This window comes from Mustelus asterias, chromosome 10, assembly GCF_964213995.1.
Source record: "Mustelus asterias chromosome 10, sMusAst1.hap1.1, whole genome shotgun sequence".
Classification (NCBI taxonomy): Eukaryota; Metazoa; Chordata; class Chondrichthyes; order Carcharhiniformes; family Triakidae; genus Mustelus; species Mustelus asterias.
In genome coordinates, this window is record NC_135810.1 from 72,628,002 (window position 1) to 72,655,304 (window position 27,303).

Genomic DNA, 27,303 nt, shown 5'->3' on the forward strand with positions numbered 1-27,303 from the left:
AAGTTGCACCTCAGTATTGTACAATGAACATCTTTGACAGGGAAACAGTGAGGAACATTTGTGATTACTTTAAAAATATTTTGGAGAATCTGTAATCATTTGTAAAAAGTATTTGAAGAGGACTTTGAATAGTTTGCATCAATGTAAATGGATCAATTGTAAATTTGGGGGGTAATAAAAAATACTAATCCACGTGAGCTAGGTGATCCTGGACCTGCAGCAGTGCCAACAGGAAGGAAGTTAAAATCCGCAAGCAGTATGGCCAGACACACAGAAGAGCTGAAGGGTGAAGATGACCAGCACATTGAGAGAGAGACACAACCAAATAAAGACAGAAAGAGAAACACAGAATTAGTATGATGAGAAACCAGCAAAATTCTATATACAAGGATTAGTTTCCTGTTTGGTAGGGCAGTAAGAAAAAAAATAAAATTACAGAAACTTCTGGGGAAGTGATGTATAAGTGAGTTAAAGGGGCTGAATCCTAAAATAAATGTGAATACCTTAGACATGTCAAAGAGCTGAAAGTGAACCAGGTATAGTTCGTTGGTTGTTTGAAAAGAACTATAGAAAAGTACATCATCAAGACTGACGTGACTCAAGTGAGGGGGGATTCATAAACGTGAACCGTAGAGTTAACTGTATCAGGGGACCTCAGATAGAATATGGCTGCTGGTGAACACAACTCAAGGGTGAAATCAACTGAGCATGAAAACAAGAGATCCTACATACTGGAGGAAGAGTTAAAGAAATTTGGAATTACATGGTGTTATGTGTGCAGGAAGTAATGCAAGTGTTTGCGGCTGCACAAGATACATCTCTGTAGTGAAATACATCTTTGAGTGAATTATCATGCATCTGTTAATTCACATGCAATTATCACTAACAAAACCAATGTAAAAAGTGAAATCCTGCTTGTAATTTCTTCATTTGGGAGATAATTCAATAAACTTGGTCATTCTGGTTTACTGTTTCCCATGAGGATCATAATAGATCCTATTGTTCACAGAGATGCTTTGGTCATTAATTAAGTTCTTAGAATGGGTTACATAGAGCAGTTTTAATCAAGCTAATTTAAGCATCACCCATGAAGGCTTAAATACCAACAATAAGCATACATGAAATTATATGTAGGAGGAAAGGAAGAAGATTATCCTACGAGTGCAGGTTGGAAATTTGATGCATTTTTCCTCCATGTGTTCAGCATTACGTTTCCAAAACTGGGAGTAAAAGACTAAGAGTGGGGGTAAGTTGGTTTAAAAAATACTTAAACTTCAGAACCAAAGAACAGATGATTCAATGAACCCGACAGAAATAAACCTTGCTCAGCATAATAGTTAACTCAAATGAGCGGTATTCCTTCACCAAGATGACAGATATTAGAATCTTTTATTTAAAAAACCAAATACGCCAGTTCCTTTATTAGTAACAACTGAAAGAGGGGTAATACAGAAAAATTCACAAAGATTTAAAAATTTCCAAATACAAACTCCAACCTAAATTTCTAAATGTTGAACAACTATTAGCAAGAAGCCAATAATGGAGCTGCCATCTATTCTGTTATCACTTTCTAACAGATATAGAACAAATACAGCTGTATAATTGCTGTTTATTTTCATTAATGAAAACACTTTGAATCATTTTAGCCTCCTGTTGCTACTACGTGCTAGTTCCCAACCAATTTGACCCCAATAACGAATAAAATCAAGAGGTTCACAAGTTGTCCCAGTAACTCATTTGATCACCACATTCCCCCATCCCCTTACTCCCATGACTTCCTCATTTCAACATTTCTTATTCTATTGCATTCTTCAATTTCCTTACAACATCCTGGCCAAGGGACAAATGCTACTCTTCCAGGCCTCTCTGGGATGGTTCCCCTCCAACTGTGTGGCATTGTGTCTGTTGTGTGTAAAGAAAAAGATTTGCTCTTTGTTCAATATCTCTTCTTGTAAAATCGCAAATTCAGTATGTAGTGGTGGAAGGTGGGATGGCAGGGGCTGAGAGTTATGGGAGTAGTTCTGTATCCTGCCAGTCAAGGTCCAGCATTTAATACTGCAGCATAATTATGTTTTGCACTTTGCTTTTAAATTTATCTGAACTACACAAAGAAACCTTACTTGGTTAAAGCAGTCATTAACTCTTTATCTGTAATGGAATCATCATTGGTCAAGTTTCGAATGACCCCTTCCATGAGTTCCAAGGGAACATACTGGACAACAGTGGCCAATGCATTTGATGGCCCCTCAGATCCTTCTGCAAAAGATTCATAAACAGCAAATAAATAAAGTTCTTTCAAAAAGAGGTTCTAATAAAACTTTAACCACAACGCTAACCATGAAGCTCTTAGAGAAAATTCAATATCCGTTACTTTATGGATCTGCAATTGTTATTCATTATACAGCATATATTTTGTTAAAGCAGAGTTCAGTAGATGTCTCTGATTTGCTTCAGGACATGACATCATGAAACATTCAAATCTTGAAACCCATGTTGCATATCCACATTTAATCTGATTTGCTCCTTAATTGTTTGTGCTGTGGCAGACAAAACTACAGACATTCATGCGATTTTCAGGATAGTAAGAAGTCTCACAACACCAGGTTAAAGTCCAACAGGTTTATTTGGTAGCAAAAGCCACTTAAACCTGTTGGACTTTAACCTGGTGTTGTGAGACTTCTTACTATGTTTACCCCAGTCCAACGCCGGCATCTCCACATGATTTTCAGGATATACAGAATTATTGCAAACAAAACTGAGAAGTGGTTACTAATGAAATATAACCTTTTATACTGAAAGGTGTTTGCGGGAAACAAAATAAATGTTCAGTTATAGTCTGTTTTTATGTTGTTAAGCACTTTTTTAAAAAAGTTACTGTAATCATCTCTACATAAAAAAACAGAACATACATATTACTTCTCTATTGCACCTAAGGGTTATACGTATATAAAAATTCTTAACGTTTTGTATACCTAATTGATTATAATTGTTCATAAAATGACCCCTCATTTTTTAAAAGCACTTTATATCTCAGCTTTCCCATATCATACATGTACAGCAGTTTTCCCACAATAATTTTCTATCCAATTAACTAAGTACTAGATCTACTTACCCAGACGACATTAAATAGAACTAGGTCTGATTTGTAGCTAATTTCATGTCTAGATGTCATTAGAACAAACATTTTGCAATGCTAGATTATTGCAACAAAATAAACTTTTTTCTATACAGATTCTCAAATCCTCTCAAATTACTAGTTAGTATTAGCCGTAAGGTATTCCTCGTCAGTCCCAAGAATGGGGAAGTGTAGCACTTCCACAAGTTCTCCATTATTCTAACACGTACAATAGCTTCTGCTTTCACCCACCTGATTTTTTGAGACGAATTGGCACTGTAATGAAATCCATTCAATTTGTTGTACTAATTAGGGATAGTTTACATCGCTAGATTAAATTTACTGAAGAACTTTCTCATGGGTATTCGCAGAAATACAAAATAAAATTGCCAAAGTATCTATAATGTTCCCACAGTTGTGTTTTTTCCCTGACCATTTTTCCAATCAATTAAAAAAAAATCCCAATCAAATCTATATATACACACATGGAGGAAAGAGCAGGCATTAAAAAATAATTACACTACAATCAACTATACAAGATTAATTGATCTTCCAATGTACTGTTCCAGCAGAATTTTGAACAGTTGAAGCATCCGGAGTTAGGGGTCATGTGGCAGATTATCAAAATCCCTTTAAAGGACCAGCGTGAGCCGGAACAAATCAACCAGATATCAAAAAGATGCTAAATCTCTGCTGAGGGTCAGCTACAACAGGAGAGAGAGATTTCCTGGTCTTTCACTGACCTGCCAGATGTGCAGCCAAGACACTTAAAGATGGTGTTGTAAATACCTAGTGCATAATTCATATGGATTAATAAAATATCCTTTAGTTTTAGGAATTAAAAGTTTTAACTATAGAAAAATTAGGGCAGATTGAAAAACAGATGAGCAACCCAGAAGTAAATGCAAATCAAACAAAGTTGGAGTTAATTGCATTGAAAAACTATCCTATGTTTATCTTCAAGGTCAGAGTTAGAAATGTAAACATTGAATAATGGGTAGCCCATTTTTGGATCTCTTGGTAGAACCAGGGTGTTTGTCATCTCCATAGAAGAAGTTGAAAGCCAGCAATTATGAGAAAGAGAACATTAAAACTTCATTAAAAATAGAAACTATTCATGATACAGAATCAAAGAAGTAAAGTAATTTGTTTATCTATTTCTGTTTGAGACCATCCCAAAGCATGTCATATTCTTATAGCGATGGGCTGTGGCAGTAGAAGGTTCTTTTGCTTAATATATCTAAGTGTTTGCTCTGAAAATTGCAATTTTGTTTTGGTGTAGACTATATCTCATTGGAGATGATTGTTAGTCAGACCTGCACTTTAAGCAGAAAAAATACTAATTTTATCAATCACTACATAGAATGCAGGTGAAGTTTAAGCTCGTTTGGATTTTGTGAAGGAACAAGCAGATGGCAGATTTGCCAATTTTGCAGCTAGAGGAAGGAATCGACAGTAGTCTTTCCAGAACCCTGTAGCAGAAAGTAGTCAGCAGTTACCTTGGAAATTGTGAGAATGCATTTGGGTACCTGCCAGCAATGAGGACAATCAGCAGAGGCAACCACAGTCATGAGGTACTAAATAAACGTTGGAGGGTTGCTAATGAAATAATACCTCAGAGAATAGGTGGAACGCTTGAGAAGTAAAGTGAATTTGAGAGGGTTGTGGCACATCTTATGAGTCAGCTGCTGAAGAAGATTGTTGCAATGTATAAGAAAATCTTGGTTGGAGGTGGAAGAACTAAAGTAGAACTATGCTGATGGCATAAGCAATTATAAACGATAACGTGAAGTTAATTGTGCTTGCTCTGTTTAATTATTTTACATGCAATAAAGTTTTGTATCAAAGCATGAAACTTTGTGTAGTTCTTTTAAAAGCAGTTGAATGTGCTAACTGGTGTTATAACCCTGTTGAAGAATGTTAACCTTTAAAGAGAAATCCAAAAACTGACAGTTGAAGGAATCACGGAAACTGCCAGAGTAACAGGAATTGAAATGCATAATATGGAGTCAGTGATCTTACAAATATATGAATGAGTAGGCCACTTGGCCCCTCGAGCCTGATCCGCCATTTACTCAGATCATGGCTAATCGCATTTAACCGCAAACCCACATTTCCACTTACCCCAATAACCTTTCACAGATGTTTCAGAAGAGAATTGTACCTCTTTCTACTTGTATATGATGTAGCAATGAAAGTGGCACTTATAATGTGTCGATGTCATCCTGCAATCTGTAATGCCAGTCAGCGTGTAGAGGTTAACAGGTGAGATTCCAAGCCCACCAGCTCTTCACAGATCTGATGCTCTTTAGAACTTTTTTATACAATCTCTCATGTCTTTTGTGCTAATGACCTCATCTCATCAGAGCCTTTAAATATCTGAATGCACAGGTCAGTTACTGTGCCATTGATTTCAATAAGAGGCAGATGAGTTCAAGATAGGTTTCGAATCTAGTCAGCATTCTATAAATATCTCAAATTTTGGGGGAAGAGAACCTTCGGCTCTTCAGGAACTGCTCATCTGTAAGAGTTTAGAAAAAACCTCATCAGTTGTGACAGAATGTGTGGGCAGGTGGGTGTTGGGGGAGCATATCCTAGCTTGTACAGACTGTAGACATCGCAGGCCAGATTTTCATGTTTGAGGTGTGCATTGGAAGTTGAGAAACTTCCTTATATCAGGATTCCACCTTCTGGAGTATCCTCCAACAGGATTTTCACTTGGCAAAAGGGGCAAAGGCCTGGGGCCTGCCGCCTAACTCAGAGACAGCCAGGTTAAATGATCTGCCTCCATTCGCACAGGCATCAATCCAGTTCTGCATATCAGTGTGAGGCACCCATAACACTCAGCCAATATACACAATTAACAGAACTTGAGGTTGATAATATTTGAAAGTCTTCAAAAAAGCTTGTGAATGTCAAAATAAAGAAGTGCATATTGCCCTGGACAGCTATGCAAGTATACCCTTCTGAGCAAAAACCATTAGAATCTTGGAAGACAGCCAGAAGCTCAATATCTGTCAAAGCTTTGAAACATCCTGCTAAACAAATATCAAAACTGAACATCAGCAAAAAAAGCAATGGGGACATTTCACACAAATCAGCTTTGCATTTCAAACTGGGTTCGCTTTTCACCTGATGAATGAGCAGCGCTCCAAAAACTCGTGATTCCAAATAAACCTGTTGGACTTTAACCTGGCGTTGTGAGACTTCTTACTTTTTTCAGAGAGCTCCTTAAATCTAGCACCAACAGTAAAGTCTGGTCCAATGATTCTTCTTCCATCTACCTACCATGCTAGAAAGTGTTTCTCAGCATCCTTAGAGACACATCCTATAACCATCTTTGACTAGAGATCATCTTTCTCTTGCACCCGGCTATGGTGGCTTAAAGCCATGCATCATCTTCTATCTGCTGACTGCACTAAAACCTCTGCTGTCTATTAATTGATTGTGGAAAGTCTGTAACCTGATCTCAAAATGGCTTCTTGTACCTTCTCCCCCATGGCAACATGAAACACATTAACCTTGTATTTAGATAGAATTGCTAAATCAATTTCCCTTTTTCCTAATAAGCAAATGGACAGTTTACAGCTCAATGTTTTACAACCCGATATCTGCAATATCTTTCTGGGACTTAGGGAGACTCAATCTACCCACTGTGAACTCGACTACTGCCATTGTCTCCAGGTCTAAAGACTTTGTACATTCTTCTCAGTAAAACTAACTAAGTCCACCTTTGATCTTTAACAATCAAACACAGTCTCACTGTCAGACAGACTTCAGAACAGGTCACATCACCCCCTTCATTTACTCTAAACTTAAAAAGATACAATCCTAAAATATAATCTTATAAACCTCACATTTATAACATTTTCTACTTTTACATGCTGTTATTTATCTTAACAGTGTGTCAGTTGTCAGGGATAACAACCTGGGGATCACAATTTTTAATGATCACTTACCTTTTCAAATCAAATCACTATTATCCCACACTGTAGTACTGAAATGGATCAGATTCAACTTTCTGTCCACAGTAATACAGAAATGAGTGAAGTTAGAAGGAATATTTATTCATTCAAATAACGCATTAAAACATTAAAATAATCAGTCCCTACCAACTGAACCTATTCTAAAATTAAAAACAATTTATCCATCAACAAACACTAGATGGAAATGAAGAAGCACTTAATTAAGTGAAGAAAGATTTATTTGCATAATTTCAGCACCCAGTAATTAAAAATGCTCAGACACAAAAAGAACTTAATGCCTTAATAACAAATCCCATTTAAAATAGACAACCATATTAGGTTGAAAAGCACTGGAGATGCTCCTCTGTAAACGCAATTCACAATAATCAGAGAATGCCAACAGCAAAACCTGACTCCATCTTGTAACAATGCAAAATGTTTGAGAAAGGAATTACAGTCATGAAATCCATGTCTACCATTAGAAACTTAGAACAGGATTTGTTTCCTCCGTAATGTAACAATTAACCCATATGTGACCAAGTCTAACCAAAAAAATATACATTGCATTCTTCTGCAGTAATGAGTTATATTGCGAGTTGTTGGGATTTAAGTCCTAACACATCTCACAGATAAAGCATTCCTTTTTTTGAACAGAGTGTGGAATGTTTTCCTGTGCAATAAATCAAGGTACTTGACGCCCAATTCTGGCAGTTTGCAGTAATGTGATTAATGCTATGCTCTCTCAAACGATGAGGCAATACTCAAGGTCCAAGGCTCCATAAGATCATAAGAAATAGGAACAGGAGCAGGCCATTCGAGCCTGTTCTGCCATTCATGGCTGATCAACATTACTCTCATCCACTTTGCTGCCCTTTCCCCATAACCCTTGATTCCCTTACTGATCAAGAATCTATCTCAACCTTAAATTATAAACAAAGTCTTTGCCCCCACAGCTCGGTGCTAAAGACTGTCACCCCTTTATTCTGAGACTACGCCCTCTGGTCCCAGACTCTCCCATGAGGGGGAACATCCTCTCGGCATTCATCCTGTCCAGCCCCTTAAAATCCTATATGTTTCAATGAGATCACCTCTCATTCTAAATTCCAATGAGTAGAATCCAACCTGTTTAACCATTCCTCATAAGACAATTTCTCCATTATAGGGATTATGTTTGTGAACCTTCTCTAAACTGCCGCCAATGAAATAATATCTTTCCTTAAATAAGGGGACCAAAACTGCTCTCAGTACTCCAGATGTGGTCTCACCAGTACCTTGTACAGTTGCAGCAAGACTTGCCTACTCTTATGCTCCAATTCTCTTGAAATAAGGGCCAACATTCCATTAGCTTTCCTGATTACCTGCTCATCTGTGTGCTAGCAGGGTTGTGAATGTAGTCCAGTCCATCGCGCAAACCAGTTCCTACCCACTGACTCTATCTACACTTCTCACCGTCTCAGAAAAGCAACCAGCACAATCAAGGCCTTGACACACCTTGGACATACTCTCTTCTACCTTCTCCTATCAGGAAAAAGATACAAAAGTCTGAGATCACGTACCAACCGACTGAAGAACAACTTCTTTCCTGCTGCCATCAGACTCTTGAATGAACCTACCATATATTAAGCTGACCTTTCTCTATACCCTAGCTGCGACTGTAACACTGTATTCTGCACCCTCCTTTCCTTCTCTCGTATGTACTCTATGAACAGTATGTTTTGTCTGCATAGCTCGCAAGAAACAATACTTTTCACTGTATCCCAACACATGTAACAATAATAAATCAAAAAAGCTGTGTTTTGCGCACAAGTACCACCAAGTTCCTTGTGTTGCAGCTTTCTACAGTTTTTTTCCATTTATATAATATTCTGTTCCTTTTGATCTCCTGTCCAAAATGAACAATTTCACATTTTCCTACATTATACCCCATTGGCCAACTTTTTGCCCACTTAACCTATTAATATCATAAACTTTATATCGCTCTTGCAATTTGCCTCTCCATCTATTTTTCTGTCGTCTGCAAATTTGGCTCTCTGCACATTTGCTTCCTTTCTTCAAGTTATTAGTTTATATTGTAAACAATTGCGGTCCCAGAGGAACCCCACTTGTTGCAGACTCACAAAATAAACCAGCCAAAAACTGAGCACACAATTACAGAACCCTGAAATTCTGGGGTTCAAAGCTCCACACTTAATGCTTCTCTTCCCCATCTGCATCATAGCCTAGTGAGTAAAGACACCATAAGTACAAGTAATTGTTAGAATCTCCAGTGCAGGAGGCCACCATTTGGTCCATTGAGTCTCCACCGACTCCCCAAAAGAGCATCTTCCCCAGGCCCACTCACCCACCCAATCCCCATAACACCTCATTGGCTCATTTACCATGGCCAATGCACCTAATCTGCACATTTTTGGGATTGTAATGTTTTGAAATAAGCTTCAGAAACAAATGTTCATGTCCATTAAGAGGAATAATACTAACTGTAGTTCCTTCAAGTTGGAATTTCTGGCACTGAAAGAGGTCCATCTTGCCCAACTCCCTGAACTCAGTGGGAGGCATTGCAGATGTTAACGCATCGCAAATTAAAACTTCCTTAGCATATTTTTTTTGCATAATTCTGCAACAGGTCTTCCCCGGTATCCGAGCGTGCATCTTTTAATTTACATAACCTCATGCAAAGTAAATTTATTTATTAGTCACAAGTAGGCTTACATTAACAGTTGGAGGCACTGCATATTGTAAAGGCAATGAGCCCTGATAACATTCCGGCAATAGTACTGAAGAATTGTGCTCCAGAACTTGTCGCTCCCTTAGCCAAGCTCTTCCAGTACAGTTACAACGCTGGGATCTACCCAACAATGTGAAAAATTGCCCAGGTATGTCCTGTACACAAAAAGTAGGACAAATCCAACCTGGCCAATTACCACCCAGTCTACTCTTGATCATCAGTAAAGTAATGGAAGGGGTCATCAACAGTGCTATCAAGCAGCACCTGCTCAGCAATAACCTGCTCAGTGACACCCAGTTTGGGTTTCGCTAGGGTCACTCAGCACCTGACCTCATCACAGCCTTGGTTAAACATGGACAAAAGAGCTGAATTCCAGAGGCAAGGTGAGAGTGACAACCCTTGATATAAAGGCCGCATTCGACTGAGTGTGGCATCAAGGAGCCCTAGCGAAACTGGAATCAGTGGGTTTCAGGGGCAAACTTTCCGCTGGTTGGAGTCACACCTGGTACATAGGGAGATGGTTGTGGTTGTGGAGGGTCAGTCATCTCAGCTCCAGGACATCTCTGCAGGAGTATCTTCAGCTGCTCCATCAATGACCTTCCCTCTGTCATAACGTCAGAAGTGGGGATGTTCGCCACTTCTGTTCAATGTTCAGCACCATTTGCCCCCTAAAACAGTATCCTCAGATACTGAAGCAGTCCATGTTCAAATGCAACAAGATCTGGACAATATCCAGGCTTGGGCTGACAAGTGGCAAGTAACATTCGCGCCACACAAATGCCAGGCAATGGCCATCACCAATAAGAGACACTCTGACCCCTTAACATTCAATGGTGTAACCATCACTGAATCCCCCACTGTCAACATCCTTGGGGGTTACCATTGACCAGAAACTCAACTGGACTCACCATATAAACACAGTGGCTAAAAGAGGTCAGAGGCTAGGAATATTGCGGCGAGTAACTCACCTCCTGATTCCCCAAAGCCTATCCACCAGACGGATTTGAACAGGAGGATGATCATTAATGAGACAGTGGACCTAGAGGTACATAATCACAGGGATGATGAGTGAATGGAACTTGGTGAGCCTATGTTTAATGGGAGGTTCACAGGAGAGAACTGCCACTGGGTGGAAATCGTGGAAACCCCCTCCCCAACAATGCTTCTAAGTATCTATACCATATTAACTGTAGTGACTCAAGGCAGCAGCTCATCAGCAACTTCTCAATGGCAGTCAGGGATGGGCAATAAATGCTGATCTTGCCAGCAATATTCCATCCCATGAACAAAACATTTAAAACTGCTAAATTCTGAATGTAACATAAAAGTGTACATGAGAGTTTCAGTAGAAAATAAGCTGGGGCAAAGATGGGCAATATTAGAGCAGGAAGTAGGCACTCGAAGAACATGAGGTCAGAAGTTCAGCTCAGGATCAAGGAAGGGGAACGAATTGGTGGCAAGGGTCATAGATATTTACTTCATCTTCGAAACAGAAGGGAGCAGAGAATAAATCCCTGGCGGACTTGAGGTGATGGTACAAAAGAGAAGTGATGGCAGATGATTTTTTTGGCTGCAACAGGAACCAAATGAGGGTGGTCCAATTCAGCTGGACAGAAAAAAAGCATTGGAGGAGGCCAATGGGCTCAACCATGTCAAAAACAACAATCGGCTCTGGATTTGACAGCATACTTAGCTTTTCTATCATAAAGTTAAACATCTGATAATACAGCCCAACGATGTACCTTACTTCCAACCATTTAATTTTATTTTTCCATCAACATCAAAGTCAATTTAATAAATACTCCAGGGGTCACGTGATCCAAGATCAAGAGCGGCTGCATTTCCAGTGGCTCTGGCTGCTCGTTTTTTAATACTTTTTTGTAATCCTGATGCACAACCCATAAATACTTAGCCCTGATCTGTATAATCTGTGCTATGTTCCTGGAAGATCTTGGCTAAATTTTGGTTACGGGAAGCTGAGTTAAGTCAAGAAAATCTTCATCTGGTTGAGGTGGTAGGAGACAGCTGAGGTAGGGTGCAGTTGACAGTGGCAGTTTCACTGTGGAGCGGCCTATGCTTCAGCAGTGCTGTAGGTATCAAGATGATAGCTGCCAACGTGGGCAAAGTTGCAGACGATGGTTTCAGCTCCTCAGCACAGAACACTGGTGCTCACACTGGTGAACTGCAAGATATCAAAAAAAATGGATGAAGCAGAGAAGTGAATGCTATCAGTCGAGAGGGCAGTTTCCTCGGAAGGCTCATCTTCAGTCCTTTGAAATCCTGTTGCATGGTATGTGGAACATTCTGGCTGATGTGGGGCAGATGGAGCTGGAAAATGAGTATCCATGCGCCTGGTCTCCAGAGGGGAGCTGGGATGAATTTCTGGCAGTTTTAGAACTGGCTGCCATGCTTTCACAATCTCAATTTGAAAGCTGGGTGTTTTGAGTTCGATGGAGCACATGGTATGTGGTCTTAGAGGCCTGGAGTTGGTCGAAGATCATTGGTCTTACGTGGCCTTGTCCTCAGTGTTTGTCAAGAAGGGCTGGAGGCGGCCAGACACGAGTCTTCGCCACACGCCAGGACCTAGATTTCCTTTTACCAGGGCTTCGGGACCACAACATGGCAGAGGTGCAAAGGCTTCGGTGAAACTCTGGATGGATCCTGGATGTTGCTCAATGATTCTGTCATGGCTTTGGTCTTTTCAAGCTCCATGGACGGTAATATTATCCTGCAGTCCATCATTAATCCTGAACTTTGTAATCCTATTATTATACTCCTGATTTCGTGATATTGTCTTTTATCCTGACAAGGGTGTATGATATGAGCACAGAGGCATTCATCTCCTGTTGCCTTGTTACACTAAAATTCATTAATCCTAGACTGTACCCCTGTAATTATATCCTTGTGTTGATTCTATATCATGATTTTATCATTTTGATGAGGGCAATCCTGGATTAAGCACCAAGACAAATTTCACCAATTACCCTGTTTAGAGTCATATTCTGCAGATCTTTGTTAATCCTTTAAATTATCCCTTAATTTCATCTCTTAATTGATCCCTTTACATGATTTATGATCAGGGCAATCCTGCAAGTGAGCATGGTAGCAAACCTTTGCTTGTTATCCTGATATCCTGGGGAGTTCAAGGACATCCTTTTATCTTTATCTTTGTAATTTCATCTCTTAATTGATCCTGTTATGTGATTTATAATATTGATAGGAATGAATGAGCATGGTTGTGAATTTTTGATCATTTTCCTGATATCCTGGGGAACCCAGGGACATACATTTATCCTTAATGGAATGCATCCCACATTGTACTTCTCATTTTAGGAATGTGTTGTGGAGGTTGTATAGAGCTGTCTTCTCACTTTATAATCCTGGCATAAATAGTGGTGGACTTTAGCAGGTATCCTTTACTATAACTATGGTTAAAATGAGTAACACCACTGCAGGGAGATGGGTAAGTGGTTTAAGGTTGTAGTAGTGGGCAGGGCCCTATCAGTCCTCACGGCAGGTGAGGAAAGCCCCCCCTAGAATTTATGGACTTGCATACTTTTTAGTATTTCAGTTGCTTTGGGATTACAGAATCTCTGATCAGCTCCTGTTATGCTACAGACTATATATCCTGGGAAAAAAAAATATTTTTGGAGCCTCCAAGGTGGCTGGGGATAGGAGAAGCATCCTTTGGTGCATGCCCAAGTGCAGTGTGAAAATCCATGGTGGTTTAACTGCCATTTATCTGTGCTAATCTTTTGTACTTTTAAATGGCTGAATAAGCAATGGCAATAGCTACTTTAAAGACATAACTTCTGTAGCTCTATCGCTGTAATCCTGTAAGCTTGATGGTGCATTGCTGAGCGAATTGTAGCACCGCCTCCCCCCCCCCCCCCCCGGCGAATTGTAGCACCACCTCCCCCCCCTCACCCCAACCTCCCCCGTGCGATGGGATACAATGAATAATCCAAACCAACTGCACTGGTATTTTTTTCCTATCGCTTCCTACATGTACGTTTGTGAAAATAATCTCGCTGTACTGTAGCAATCTTTGGGAGTTTGCTGCATTATTTGTAAAAAAATGAAAAATCTTCAAAACTATATTTTAAAAAATACTCCACGCAATTGTATTGTGAACTCACCAATTAGAACTACTGGAAAATGTTCCAATTCATTTCATTTTTTTAACTATAAAAGTGGAGCCCAAATATATGACAAATTCTTTCCCCCAGTATACTCAGGTGCATACTATGTTTATTCTCCTTGGCAATGCACAGATAGACATGGTACCATATAGACAATGTATAATATAGACAATGCACTTGTAGACAAGGTAAAAATAGACTGGAAAGGGGCAAAGTGGCAACAAGAGGCCAGAAATAGTGATTGTCCATTTCAATGGAGCTGTTTCAATGCAAAAACACAAAGAGTTGGGCAGTAATCTTAATTGCTAGAGCAGAAAGTGACTCTAAGGTTCTGTAACACTATGAAATATCTGCAATAGTCTTTAAGAGCTTCACTTCTATAGACTTGATCCAATCCCAGGTCCCAATAATCAACTGCAATGATTTATCATACGTGAGCCAGACATTCCTACATTAAAAATGCTAGTGCACAAACACCAAAGTTCTTACACAAAACAAATAATTGTTGTAAACCCACAAAAGGACAATTTCCAAGTTCTTACATGTCTTCGATGCTGGGTTTGCAGAAGCACTAGCCAACACTCTGAAAGTAGGCATGCTTATAAACTGAAAGGGCGGCATAAAATAATCAATAATCATTCAAGATTAAAAAACACATTTTTCCTTACCTGATGAAATAACAGTGAACAGTTCTCGCAAAGATGGAATAATGGCTGCTGTACGAGTCCGCCAGATCCTCTGTAATAAATCGCTTACTTTGTTTACTTGGTCCAGGAATTCCACAATTTCATCTTCTTCTTCAGATGAAAACTGGAACTGCCCTATGCTTCTAACAAGTTGCTGGCAGAATACCACTTGAAACTTCCCACTTGGAATGCAACGAGGAAATTCAACAAGAAGATTACTAATGCTGGCACACAGTTTTGATCCAGGTCTCTCACACACTATTCGGAGAATCTCGATTTGAAGGACATGAAACACTTCATCAGCAGATGGATTGTCTTGAATATACTTCAATCCTAGATGGATGTACTCTAAAATCCCAACACTCCTTTTGCTCAATGTTCCATATCCATCTTGCACCAATTTCAAGACAAATTTCACATTAAAAAAGCTCTCAAATTCTGCAGTGTGGTTCTGCGCAAAGGCCTCTAGAACCTCTTTTCCCACATCTTTTTTGAACTTTGTATCACCCAACAAAATAAACTTTGTAGACAACTCAAACATAGCCCAACACTGCTTACGGTCGAGAGGCTTCTTTGCTGCCTCTAAAATATGTCTCACAAGGCTATGCTTTACCGAAGTTGGATGTTGGGACAACATCACGGCTTCTAATATCTTGTCCATGTCTTTGGAATCTAAAAAAAAAGTTTGCATTAATTCTTATTTCATTTGCTATAAACTGTAAAGGATATCCACACACACACATACTGAATACCGGCAATAAGTTCTTCAAACCTGCTAACAATAATAGGTACTGCAAAGGTACTGAGTAGGATGTCACGTATTAATGCTAGCTTTATATTGCCTTAACCAATCCAGGTCAGAAGTGGAAGGCAATGTGGTGCTACAACTGAATTCAGCATTTCTGCATTGTGGAGCAAATTTGATCGTTATTCAGCAGTCTGCTAGCCCATATATGCATGCCTATCAGGTGAGACAGGATTCAACTCAACTAGATTATGGGCTGAATAATACAAGGGCAGGGAAAGAGGTGGTGGACTGCTGGTCTCCCTGGAAGCAAAAGCCTCACCTGCAGCAAACTTAACAAGGGCCAAATGGATATTGGTGTACCCTTGCCACCCTCAGTGCTTCCTCCAAGTTCTGCTCAACATGGGGGAGTACTGATTCAACAGCTGAGAGGGAGATCTAGGTGATATCCACAGGAGGTTTACTTGCCCACATTTGACCTGATGGCATGAGACTTCATGGGGTCCAGAGTTAATGTTAAGGGATCTCAGGGCATTTCTCTCCCAACTGTATACCAACATAGTGCCATTTTCGGTGGGTCTATCCTGCTGATGAGACCAGATATATCCAGACATGGTGATTGTGGTATCTGAGACATAGGTATACTCACTGAATCATACTTAGTCTACAGTAAAGCTCTCCCAAATTTGGCACAAGCTCTTAGATGTTGGCAAGGAGGACGTTGCAGGGTCGACAAGGCTGACTTTGCCATTGTCATTTCTAGTGCGTAGGTCGATGCTAGATGGTCAGTCAGTGGACATTGCATCATTACACATTGGCAGTAGTGTGTACCACATAAAAGAAGCACGACAATAACTTGTTAAGCCTCCTTCAACAGCATCTTCCAAATGCACAGCCTCTACCACCTAGAAGAACAAGGGCAGCAGATGCGTGGAAACACCACCACCTGCAAGTTGCCCGCCAAGCCACACACCATCCTAACGTGGAACTGTGTTGCTGTTCCATTGATGGATTAAAATTCTGGATCTCCTTCCCCAACAGTGCAGTGGGTGTACTGACACCTCATGGATTGCAGCAGTTCTAGAAAGCAGATACCAGCACTTTCTCAAGGGCCATTAGGGAGGGGCAACAAATGCTGAACCAGCTAGCAACACCCACATCCCGTGAAAAAATAAAATCATGATATTGGAATTGCTGTTTGCTGATGAATGTGCCCTCATGTAACATGGCCTTCAAAAGATCATGGGCTATTTTTCAAAAGTGGCTGACAACTGTTGACTAAATTAGGGATAACAGAGGTACTCCACCAACCAACACCAAATTCAGACTATGACCCACCTATTATAACTGCTAATAACATAATCCCGTTGATAATTTCACCCATCTCAGAAAAACAATAAAATGTCTGCATTGACAGCAGGGAGGCAAATAGAATTGCCAGAGCAAGCTTAGTTTGCATGTTTATGCAAGAGACTTGAGGAAACTTACAACATTTGCAGTTTACTAAGCTGTGATAATATTTACCATTTTCTATGCCTGAGATATGGACTACCTACTCCTGACATAATAAGCAGCCAGACAGGTTCAACATGAGGTGCATTCAGAACATCATGGGTATAAAATGGGAGGAGTGAAGTGTCCAACATGGAAGTGTTCTGATCAAAGAGCAGAAATATCTGCAACTGAATAACTCATCATCAGTAGCCCAGCTCAGCTGAAGTGGACATGTAATACTTATGACGGACGATAAAATCCCCAGGGTGGCCATGTATTCAAGGTTCAAGGAAGGTGAATATGAAGGTGAATCATGTCCACAAGATTCTGGAAAAAAAATGCCCAAGCACTCTGCTCTGAACTAGTGGTAAATTGGAATCTATTGTTTCAAGAGAAAAAAAACACACAATTTGTAAATGGCACAGTCAAATCAGAAATCCTTTAAGTTGCTCATGAATAAAATAAACTGACCACTTTCAATAAATAACAGCTGAGAGATTAAAGTTTTACACTTCAATGGCCAAAATTATTTACTAGGTTATTATGGTATGAAGTAGCATGATTTCAAACACCATTTAAGGTCAGACAATACCTAAACCATTGCATTCTTGCAACTGAAGGGGACTTCAACTAATAACTGGAAACAAAGGCCTAGCTGCCATTGTCAGACCCTAGAAATCACATATGGATTATCATGTCTGGGGCTGTGGTTAGTGCTGCTGCCTCACAGCTCCAGGGACCCGGGTTTGATTCTGACCTTGGGTGCCTGACTGTGTGGAGTTTGCACCTTCTACCAGTGTCTGCATGGGTTTTTGCTGGGTGCTTCAGTTTCCTCCCACAGTCCAAAAACAAATTAGGTGAATTGACCATAGCAAATTGCTCCTCAGTTTATCTATGTGAGTGCATGTCCTGTGATGGACTGGTGTCCCATCCTGGGCACATCCTGCCTAGTGCCCAGTGTCTGTCGGGATAGGCTCTGACATCCTGCGACCCTGAATTAGAGTAAGTGGCTAAGTGAAAATGAAGTTATGCTGCCTACACTAGATAATAAAACTAGAGAATTAGACAAAGTCATCTTGAATTTATGAAAAGGAAATCATGTTTGACAAACGTACTGGAGTTTTTTGAGGATGCAACTAGTAGGATAGGGATGAACCAGTGGATATGACATATTTGGATTTCCCACACAAGACATTAGTGTGCAAAATTAAAGTGCATGAGTTTGGGGGTAATATACAGACAGGAAACAGAGTGGAAAAAAAGGGTCCTTTTCCACAAGGCATGCAGTGACTAGTGGAGTCCCACAGAGATCAGAATTTGGGCCCCAGCTATTCACAATATATACCAATGATTTGGATGACAGAACCAAATAATATTTCCAAGTTAGCTAATGACTTGGTGGAATGTGAGTGGTGAGGAAGATTAAGAGGGTTAGATAAGTTGAGTAGCAAATATGTGGCAGATGCCATGGTACACAGGTACAATGGACGGAATAGCTTCTTGTGTTGTGAACTTGTATGGTTCTATTCCTTAATAATCTTTTGGTGGTTATAACTCTATTGCCTTGGCTGTACGAACAAAGTGATGTTAGTTTATCATTTTAGTCCATCTATACATGTCCAACTTCATTTAGATGACTCAAGCAACAGCATGTTTGCCTATTTACTTTATGTGCAGCATACCTACTGTGAATTTCTTGGCTCATGCAACCATTAAAATGCTTTGAACTGATTAATACAGGAGCCTTGATTTAACTCTAGACCCAGAAGATAAATTACCAATCCTACCTTCAGGTGTAGCTTTGAAGAGGTGAAGATTCACCTGACACTCTGAACAATCTGTCTTATACTTTGATCATCCCATGATTCTCCAAACAGCAAACAATCAATTCCACTCATGCTGCAAATGGAAAATCCCAAGTTAATACCAGGCACATCAGCAAAGATATACTATTTTTAAAATCAAATTGCAAGTCAACATGAATCAACATCTTAGACCTATTATTGCCCAGCTCAACAGTATTACTGACAAAGGGAACAAAAGGGAACCTTTGGTTCAGTCAACCAGCAATAGATCAAGAACAGCAACATGCATTACATATCCATTTGGCACAATGAGTGTCACAAAGCACTTCAGAGAGCAGAAATGATACAAAGTGCTTCAGAGAACAGAAACATGTTAAACATGAGGGAAGAAACTATGGAGACGACTGCATAGATGGGATTTGAAGATTTTCTGAAGAGGCAGGGAAATATGTATCAACCCAAAAGACATATGAAGTGTGTTCCAATGAATTGAGCTAAGACAGTAATGGGGATATGGTGCACAGGAGAGCAGAGTCATCTGTTCAGGTTATCAGCTAGGACACTGCATTCTTGATGAAGGTACTGCCCCCAATTTTCCATTCAAGGTCAGAACCTCTATTTCTGACCCCGATCAGACATTTAAAAAAAAAATACTTTCCTATACAGCACGCAAGAAACAATACTTTTCACTGTATACAAATACGGGACAATAATAAATCAAATCAAAATCAATTTTTCATGGCAATCCTCCAATGGAGAATACTGCAGAACTCGGTCTGTGCAAACCTTGGAAGGAGAAACAAAGAGAAAGAAAGGCAGAAACCACACCCAATTTTTACAGCATGAGCTGCTGTTTTCTGGCAAGTAAAGTTAAATGTGCCATTGCTTCTCTGGAAAGCTACAGATAGAAGACAAGTGAGTACAGTGAGTAACGGGGTGGATGGTGGGCTTGAAGGGGGTGTAGTCAGGAGCTGGAGGGATCAAGTGGAAGGTTGCGTTGTGGGATTAGTCAGGCGGGGTCGGGGGATGTCAGAGATTAGGCAGGTGGAGCCGTAGGAACTCTGGGGCAACACGGTGGCACAGTGGTTAGCACTGTTGCCTCAAAGTGCCAGGGACCCAGGTTCGAATCCCGGCTTGGGTCATTGTCTGTGTGAAGCTTGCACGTTCTCCCCGTGTCTGCATGGGTTTCCTCCCACATTCTGAAAGACGTGCTGGTTAGGTGCATTGACCCGAACAGGCGCCGGACTGTGGCAACTAGGGGAATTTCACAGTAACTTCATTATAGTGTTAATGTAAGCCTTACTTGTGACTAATCAATAAACTTTTATCAGATGGGATTGGAAGGTATGAGGTGGGACAATGGGAAATGGCAGACAAGTTAAACAAAATACTTTGCAACAGTCTTCACAGTAGAAGACACTAATAGCATTCCAAAAATATGAAATAATCAAGGGGCAACAAGGGGTAAGAGAGGATAGAGGAAACAAATACAATAACGATCACTAAAGAAAAAGTAGTACTAATGGGGCTAAAGGCCATTAAGTCTCCTGTAACTAATGGGTTGCATCCTTGGATATTAAAGGAGTAACTACAGGGATAGTGGATGCACTGGTAGTAATCTTCCAAGAATCTTTAAATTCCAGAAAAGTCCCAGGGGATTGGAAAACTGCCCATGTATATTGCCCTTATTCAAAATGGGAGGGAGACAAATAGCAGGTAACTATAGGCCAGTTAATTTAACATGTCACTGAGAAAGTTAGAGTCCATTATAAAGGATAGGCCATTCAGAAATATATTATATAATTAAGCAGGGTCAGGATGGCTTCATGAAGGGGAAATCATGCCTGACAAATTTATTAGAATTCCTTGAGGTGGTAACGAAGTTAGATAAAGGGGAACCAATAGAATTAAGATACTTGAATTTCCAAAAAGCGTTTGATAAGGTACCGCACATAAGGCTGCTGCAGGTAAGAGCCATGGCATTGGGGGCAGTATATAAGAATGGATAGAGAATTGGCTAACTGATAGGAGAGAGAGTTGGGATAAGGGGGGAACTTTCAGGATGGCAACCTGTAGCTAATGGAGTGCCACAGGGGTCAGTACTAGGACCACAATTATTTACAAATATATTAATGACTTGGACAAGGCAAGTGAATGTAACATTATCAAGTTGCAGATGACACAAAAATAGATGGGAAAGCAAGTGGTGGGGATGACACAAAGAATCTACAGAGAGACATACAGGTTAAGTGAGCCAGCAAAAACTTGACAGATGGAATATAGTATAGGAAAATGTGAAGTTATGTACTTTGGTAGGAAGAATAAAGCTGAATATTACTTAAATGGAGAAAGACTGCAGCAAACTGCAGCTCAGTGGATTTGGGGATTCTTGTGCATAAATCACAAAAGGCTAGCATGCAAGTTCATCAGGTAATAGGGAAGGCAAATGGAATGTTGGCCTTTATTTCAAAGGGAACGAAGTATAAAAATAGGGAAGTCTTGCTAAAAGTTTACAAGGCACTAGTTAGACCACATCTGGGATACTGTGAACAGTTTTGATCCCTTTATCAAGGAAAGATAAACTGGCATTGGAGGCAGTGCAGAGAAGATTTACTAAGTTGATCACAAGTATGGAAGGATTTTCTAATGAGGAGAGGTTGAGTAGGTTGGACGTGTACTCACTGGAGTTTAGAAGAATGAAGGGCGACCTTATTGAGACATATAAGATTCGCATGGGCTTAACAGGGTAGATTCTGAGAGGTTTTTTTCCCCTTGTGGCTAGAACCAGAGGGCATGATCTCAGAGTAAGGGGTCACCCATTTAAGGCAGAAATTAGGAGAAATTTCTTCTCTCAGAGGGTAATCTTGTAGGGGGTGGGTTGTTAAGTATATTCAAAGGCAGAGATAGATAGCTTTTTAAATCAGTAAGGGAATCAAGGCTTATGGGGATAAAGCAGGAAAGTAAAGTTGAGAATTATCATATCAGGTTAGTCATGATCTCATTGAATGGCAGAGCAAACTCAATGGGCTGAATGGCCTCTGCTGCTCCCATGTCTTATGGTCTTCCAAGGGGGGGGGGGGGGGGGGGGGGGGGGGGGGGGCGGAGAAGGTGGGTATGGCTGGTCTCCCAACAATCCAGAGACCAGAAGATTTAGGCCATTATTTCTAATAAAATTTTACCATGGCTAATCCACCTAACCTACACATCTTTGGAATCTACAGGGCAATTTAATCAGCACATCCTTGGTCTGTGGGAGGAAATCAGAGCATCCAAAGGAAACCCACGCAGACACAGGGAGAAGATACAAACTCCACAGCCATCCAAGGCTAGAATTGAACATGGGTCCCTGGCACTGAGGCAGCAGTGCTAACCACTCTGCCACCCAACATGAAAGAGTGTCTGCCTGTTTGATATACTAGAAAAATGAGTACAGCTAATGTCACAGTTTGAAACATGATAGCTGTAAAATTGTCATTAACTAGTTGTATTCATTGTTTTCTGAAGTAGAATACGTCAAGAACAAAAATGTACAGACTGTGTAAGAAAATGTTAGAGACTTGATTTAAGCAGCGCAAGATATAGGAAAGGAGTATCAATTGAAATTATAAGTACATTTAATGAGCTATGATTCATAAGTAATTTTAACAATGACAGAACATGAAAGCATCCATGCATTTAAAAAATATAATGGACCTCTCGAAAAGAACAAATTGGATTTTAAACTTACAGCTGGTTTATGTGCAACTCATCATTTGCTTAATTTTAAATTAAGTTGAAGACAAACTAGACTTTGAAGCAGACAGCTAGGTTTGACTTATATTTGTAAAACGGCTCTAAATTCTAACTCGGTAAAAAGTGAGATATTAAATTATCCAGTAAATTTGTTATGCGTTAACACAAGTGGGGGGGAGCTGCAATGAGTCTGCGGATAACTAATGGTAAAGCCGCAATTAAAAATGTAAAAGAAATATAACGGGAGGGGAAGGCTAATCATTTAGTATAGGTTTGGCAGGTTATCCCAGGACGCTTGGTGTTATCTTAGAAGTAAAATATACCAACAATTGAAATAAACATGCGTGGCACTAATTCATGAAACTCGTACAGTCTAAAATCTGCCGGACATTCTCCTGGTGCAGCCCGCAGGTACTCGGCAATCTCACTGGACTTCAGTGAGGCCATGTTCACGTCGCCAGAAGCCTCTTAACCCAGCATGGCACCGGCACCGGCACCGCCCCTGGCAGCAATGTCCCTGCCACTCAGCCCTGGGCGAGCCAGAGATCCTCACAGCTGCCGTGCCCCATAACTTGGGGCAGAGCTAACGTTAGTTAACATCAGCCCCCGTTCTAACCTTCAAACACGCAACTGAAAAATCAGAGACCTCTAAAACACTCCAATGCGTGAAGCCTGGCCCACGGGCTCCATGTCAGCCGGGCGCTGGGGGGGATCACTGTACCCCGCAAAAGGAGTTGATATTGTCCGCACTGGCCCTCCCCCGCGCGCTAACCGCTGCGCAATTCAGCACGCGAGCTCTGACCCAACGGCACCACTGGCAGCGCGAGCACATCCAGAGCGCTCCGCTCAACGCCAACCAATCAGAATGGGTAAACCGAATCACAGGGTCCGCCCGCGGATACCGCGCTAGCCAATCAGAACGAGAAAAGATCCAGCAGGGCCGCCCACAGATACGCCATCAGCCAATCACAAAGAGAAGACTGATCCACCGGGCCCGCCCATGGATACACTGCCAGCCAATCCGGAGCTCAGGCTAGGAGCCGAGGAGCCCGCCTACAAACAGGTCAGTAGCCAATCAGTGAAGGGGTAAGCAAAACCTGCATAGTCCACACCCGGTTGTGTTCAGGGCAGATTGAGGAGTGTTTGTGTGACAGGTTGGACCTGTTTGTTCTGTTCTACAGTGCATTGGCCCCAATTCATGCTAGTGATTTCATTTATTAATGTCACATTTATTGGTATAGAATGAAAAGTATTGTGTCTTGCACGTTATACAGACAAAACATATCGTTCATAGAGTACATTGGGGAGAAGGCAAAGAGATGGTGCAAAATATAGTGTTACAGTTATAGCTAGGGTGTAGAGAAAGATCGACTTAGTATAAGGTAGGTCCATTCAAAAGTCTGATGGCAGCAGGGAAGATCTTGAGGCGGTTGCTACTTGATCTCAGACTTTTGTTCAAGTTTATTTGTTCGTGTCACAAGTAGGCTTAGAACATAGAACAGTACAGCACAGAACAGGCCCTTCGGCCCACGATGTTGTGCCGAGCTTTATCTGAAACCAAGATATAGAACATAGAACAGTACAGCACAGAACAGGCCCTTATGATCATCCTCTTATGAGGCTTATATTAACACTGCATTGAAGTTGCTGTGAAAATCCGCTAGTTGCCGCACTCCAGCGCCTGTTCAGGTACATGGAGAGAGAATTTAGCATGGCCGATGAACTTAACCAGTATGTCTTTTGGACTGTGAGAGGAAACCAGAGCACCTGGAGGTAACCCATACAGACACGGGGAGAACGTGTAAACTCCGCACACACAGTGACCCAAGCTGGGAATCGAACCCAAGTCCCTGGTGCTGTGAGGCCATTGTGCCACCTTTTGTATATTTTTCCCGACAGAAGAAGGTGGAAGAATGTATGTCTGAGGTGCATATGTTCCTTGATTATGTTGGCTGCTTTTCCAAGTCAGCGGGAAGTGTAGATGGAGTTAATGGATGGGTGGCCGGTTTGCGTGATAGACTGAGATTCCTCACAAACCTCATCTTACTCTGTCTCTGGTGCCTTCATTTACTCCTAAACTCATGCACTGATCAAACAACCCCTTAAATATGTCACTGTGGCAGTGATTTCTACATTCTCACCGATCTCTGTGAAACAATTCCTGATAAATCTTTATTTTGTGATTTATTTTGTTCTTATAGCTGCTGGCCCATCCATAAGAAACCTGAAGCCAATGAGTGGAACACTTGTCTAGGCCATGCATCGTGAGTGATGTTGGTTAAACCAACCTCTACACATAGCCTTTCACACATATTAAACGCACTTCCAAGTTAATGGGTCTCAACTCATTTGCTGCTGAAATCTTCATCAGGGCCTTTGTTACTACAAGGCATGAATATTCCAACTGCAGATCTTAGCTGAAGCTTGACTTGATCTTCTCAGTCAGATAGCTGCAAGAGAAATGCTGTAAACAAAAGAGACCATTACATCAATCTCATTAAAACATTCAACCATGTGAGCAGAGGTAGTCTATTTCAGCTGCAGAAGAAAATAGGTTGCCAGTTGAAGCTGTTCAATGTGATCTCTTTTCATGACAATATGATGTATAAGGTAAGCTGTGCTGGGGCAACATTGGAATCCTCTGAAATCTGGACTAGGGTTAAACAGGGTTGTGTTCTGGCACTGTGGCATATTTTTCTCTTTGCTGCTGTCATAGGCCTTTAGGTAATCCACTGAGGGTGTCTGCTTACATACCAGAATTAACAAAAAGCTGTTCAGCCTTGCTCCATGAGATCTAAGACAACAGTGTGCCAAGTCCTCACCAGAGAGTTGCTTGACAGTGACAATGCCACACTTACATTCCATTCCAAGGAAAACCGGCAAATGGACAGACTTCCTTAAGCCAATAAAAAATTTGGTTTGACCATCAGCCATCAGGAAGACAAATTACTTGTTCCAGGGTGTTGCCAAACTGTCACTGACAATATGATTCTCGAGTTTGTATTTTGCTTGACATATCAAGGCTCCACAATCACCAGTAATATGTCATTTGATAGTGAAACCGATACGTGCATCACAAAAGTTGCAGCTGTTATATCCAAGGGAGTGTGAACTGAGAACACCAAACTGCAGGTCTATCAAGCCTGCATCCTCTGTGCACTCCTCTACAGTGGTGAGACTTAGACAACATGTGCTGGGTAGGAGAAGAGGCTGTCTCAGACCTATCTTTGGCATCTCATGGCAAGACAAGATCATGAATCTAGTTATGCTGGATGTTAATGAACCCAAGCCAGTTGATGAAGTCAAAAGCAAGACATAGACATGTTCTTTACTGAGAGCTTTTATTGAATTTGTTCAGTGTCACAGTTCTCCCCTCACACCCAGTGTCCCAGCTGTTCCCTACCTGTGTACGCTCAAATATTAATTTAAAAATGCCCTTCATCTGTATGCTCTAAGAATATAATTAACATACCATAAACACTGGAGAAGGCTAATTCCATCAGCACGCACACATCACTAAATCAAGGACATAACTGCTGGTTTGGCCACATCCATTTATGGATTAAGGCCGTATACCAAAAGAGCTTTTGTACAGTGAATTGACCACAGGTTCATGGCCTCCTGGACATCCATATTTCGACAACAAAAATACCTGCAAGTGAGATACGGAGCTACATTGACATACGAGATACATTGACAACTGGGGAATAGTCAATGCCAACCATAACCTTTGCAGGCTGATTGTTTGGAATGGCATTGGAAGAGTTGAGCAAAGAACTCAGCTGGCTGATAGAGAGAAAATAGAGGCCAGCAAATTATGCACCTTTTCAGCCCATTCTCTTGCTCTGCAGCAAATATAGCAGAGACTGCTGTACTATGTGGAGTTCTTGAGCCACACCAGGTGATGGTTAATACATAGTTGATCGCCAAGACAAAAATCATCCTCTTATGAGGCGGAAAGCTGTCACCCATGGGATTCCCCCAGACTCCCAGCCGCAGGACTGCCCCCCCCCCCCCTCCCCACCCTCCCTCCCCTCCCCCCACCCCTAACCTGTGGGACTGGCTCTAAGTTCCCCTCTCCCCTGATCCAATAACCCCACCACCACCAAGACCCCAATATCCCCCTGCAGGACTAGACATCTCCCCCACAATCCATGTTCAGACAAGATACTCCCCTCCTCCCCTCACTACAAGCAGAACCTTCCACCCCTCCATCCAGAGCGGACCTTGACCCCCATATGCACCCCAGACATCATTCTGCCCCTCCCAACAGTGAGCAGACCCGACACTCCCCTGCTGGACACCCACTGGACTCAACCAGCCAAACCCCTTCCATTTACCTGGACACTTACTTTCTCCCTGGCCTGTCAGCCTGTCAGTTTCATTAGGCCCTTTAAATTATCTTGCTTTCCGGCAGCCAGTGCAGTAAAAGGGGGGCATGGTGTTGCACTGTGCTGCGGCCTGCAGGGATTCTTTCGCTGCGGGCTCCAAGCAGCTCCAGCCAACGGTGGTTTCAACACAGTTTTCCAGAGCAAGTCAGAGCATTTCAAACTCTTCCAATTCTAGCAAGTCATCATTTTAGGCACTGGGTGGAAGTTATGGCCAGTAACAGTTTTAACAACACCAGGTTAAAGTCCAACAGGTTTATTTGGTAGCAAATACCATTAGCTTTCGGAGCGCTGCTCCTTCGTCAGATGGAGTGGAAATCTGCTCTCAAACAGGGCACAGAGACACAAAATCAAGTTACACAATACTGATTAGAATGCAAATCTCTACAGCCAACCAGTTCTTAAAGATACAGACAATGTGAGTGGAGGAGGGAGCATTAAGCGCAGGTTAAAGAGATGTGTATTGTCTCCAGACAGGACAGCCGGCAAGTCCAGGAGGCAAGCTG

General features: G+C 41.3%; 1 protein-coding gene across 1 annotated transcript in view; it reads right to left on the reverse strand.

Moving 5' to 3' along the window:
• The window catches only part of LOC144499661 (ubiquitin carboxyl-terminal hydrolase 35-like), a 105,271-nt gene extending 82,058 nt beyond the window's left edge, over positions 1–23,213 (reverse strand). Inside the window, exons 1-4 of the mRNA XM_078221904.1 lie at positions 23,056–23,213; positions 18,660–18,771; positions 14,616–15,305; positions 2,121–2,256 (exon numbers count right to left, since the gene is read on the reverse strand). Of these exons, the coding sequence (XP_078078030.1) occupies positions 2,121–2,256; positions 14,616–15,294 (815 nt within the window). The 5' untranslated portion in view covers positions 15,295–15,305; positions 18,660–18,771; positions 23,056–23,213. The remainder of the gene's footprint in view (positions 1–2,120; positions 2,257–14,615; positions 15,306–18,659; positions 18,772–23,055) is intronic.
• Between the last annotated feature and the right edge of the window lie 4,090 nt (positions 23,214–27,303).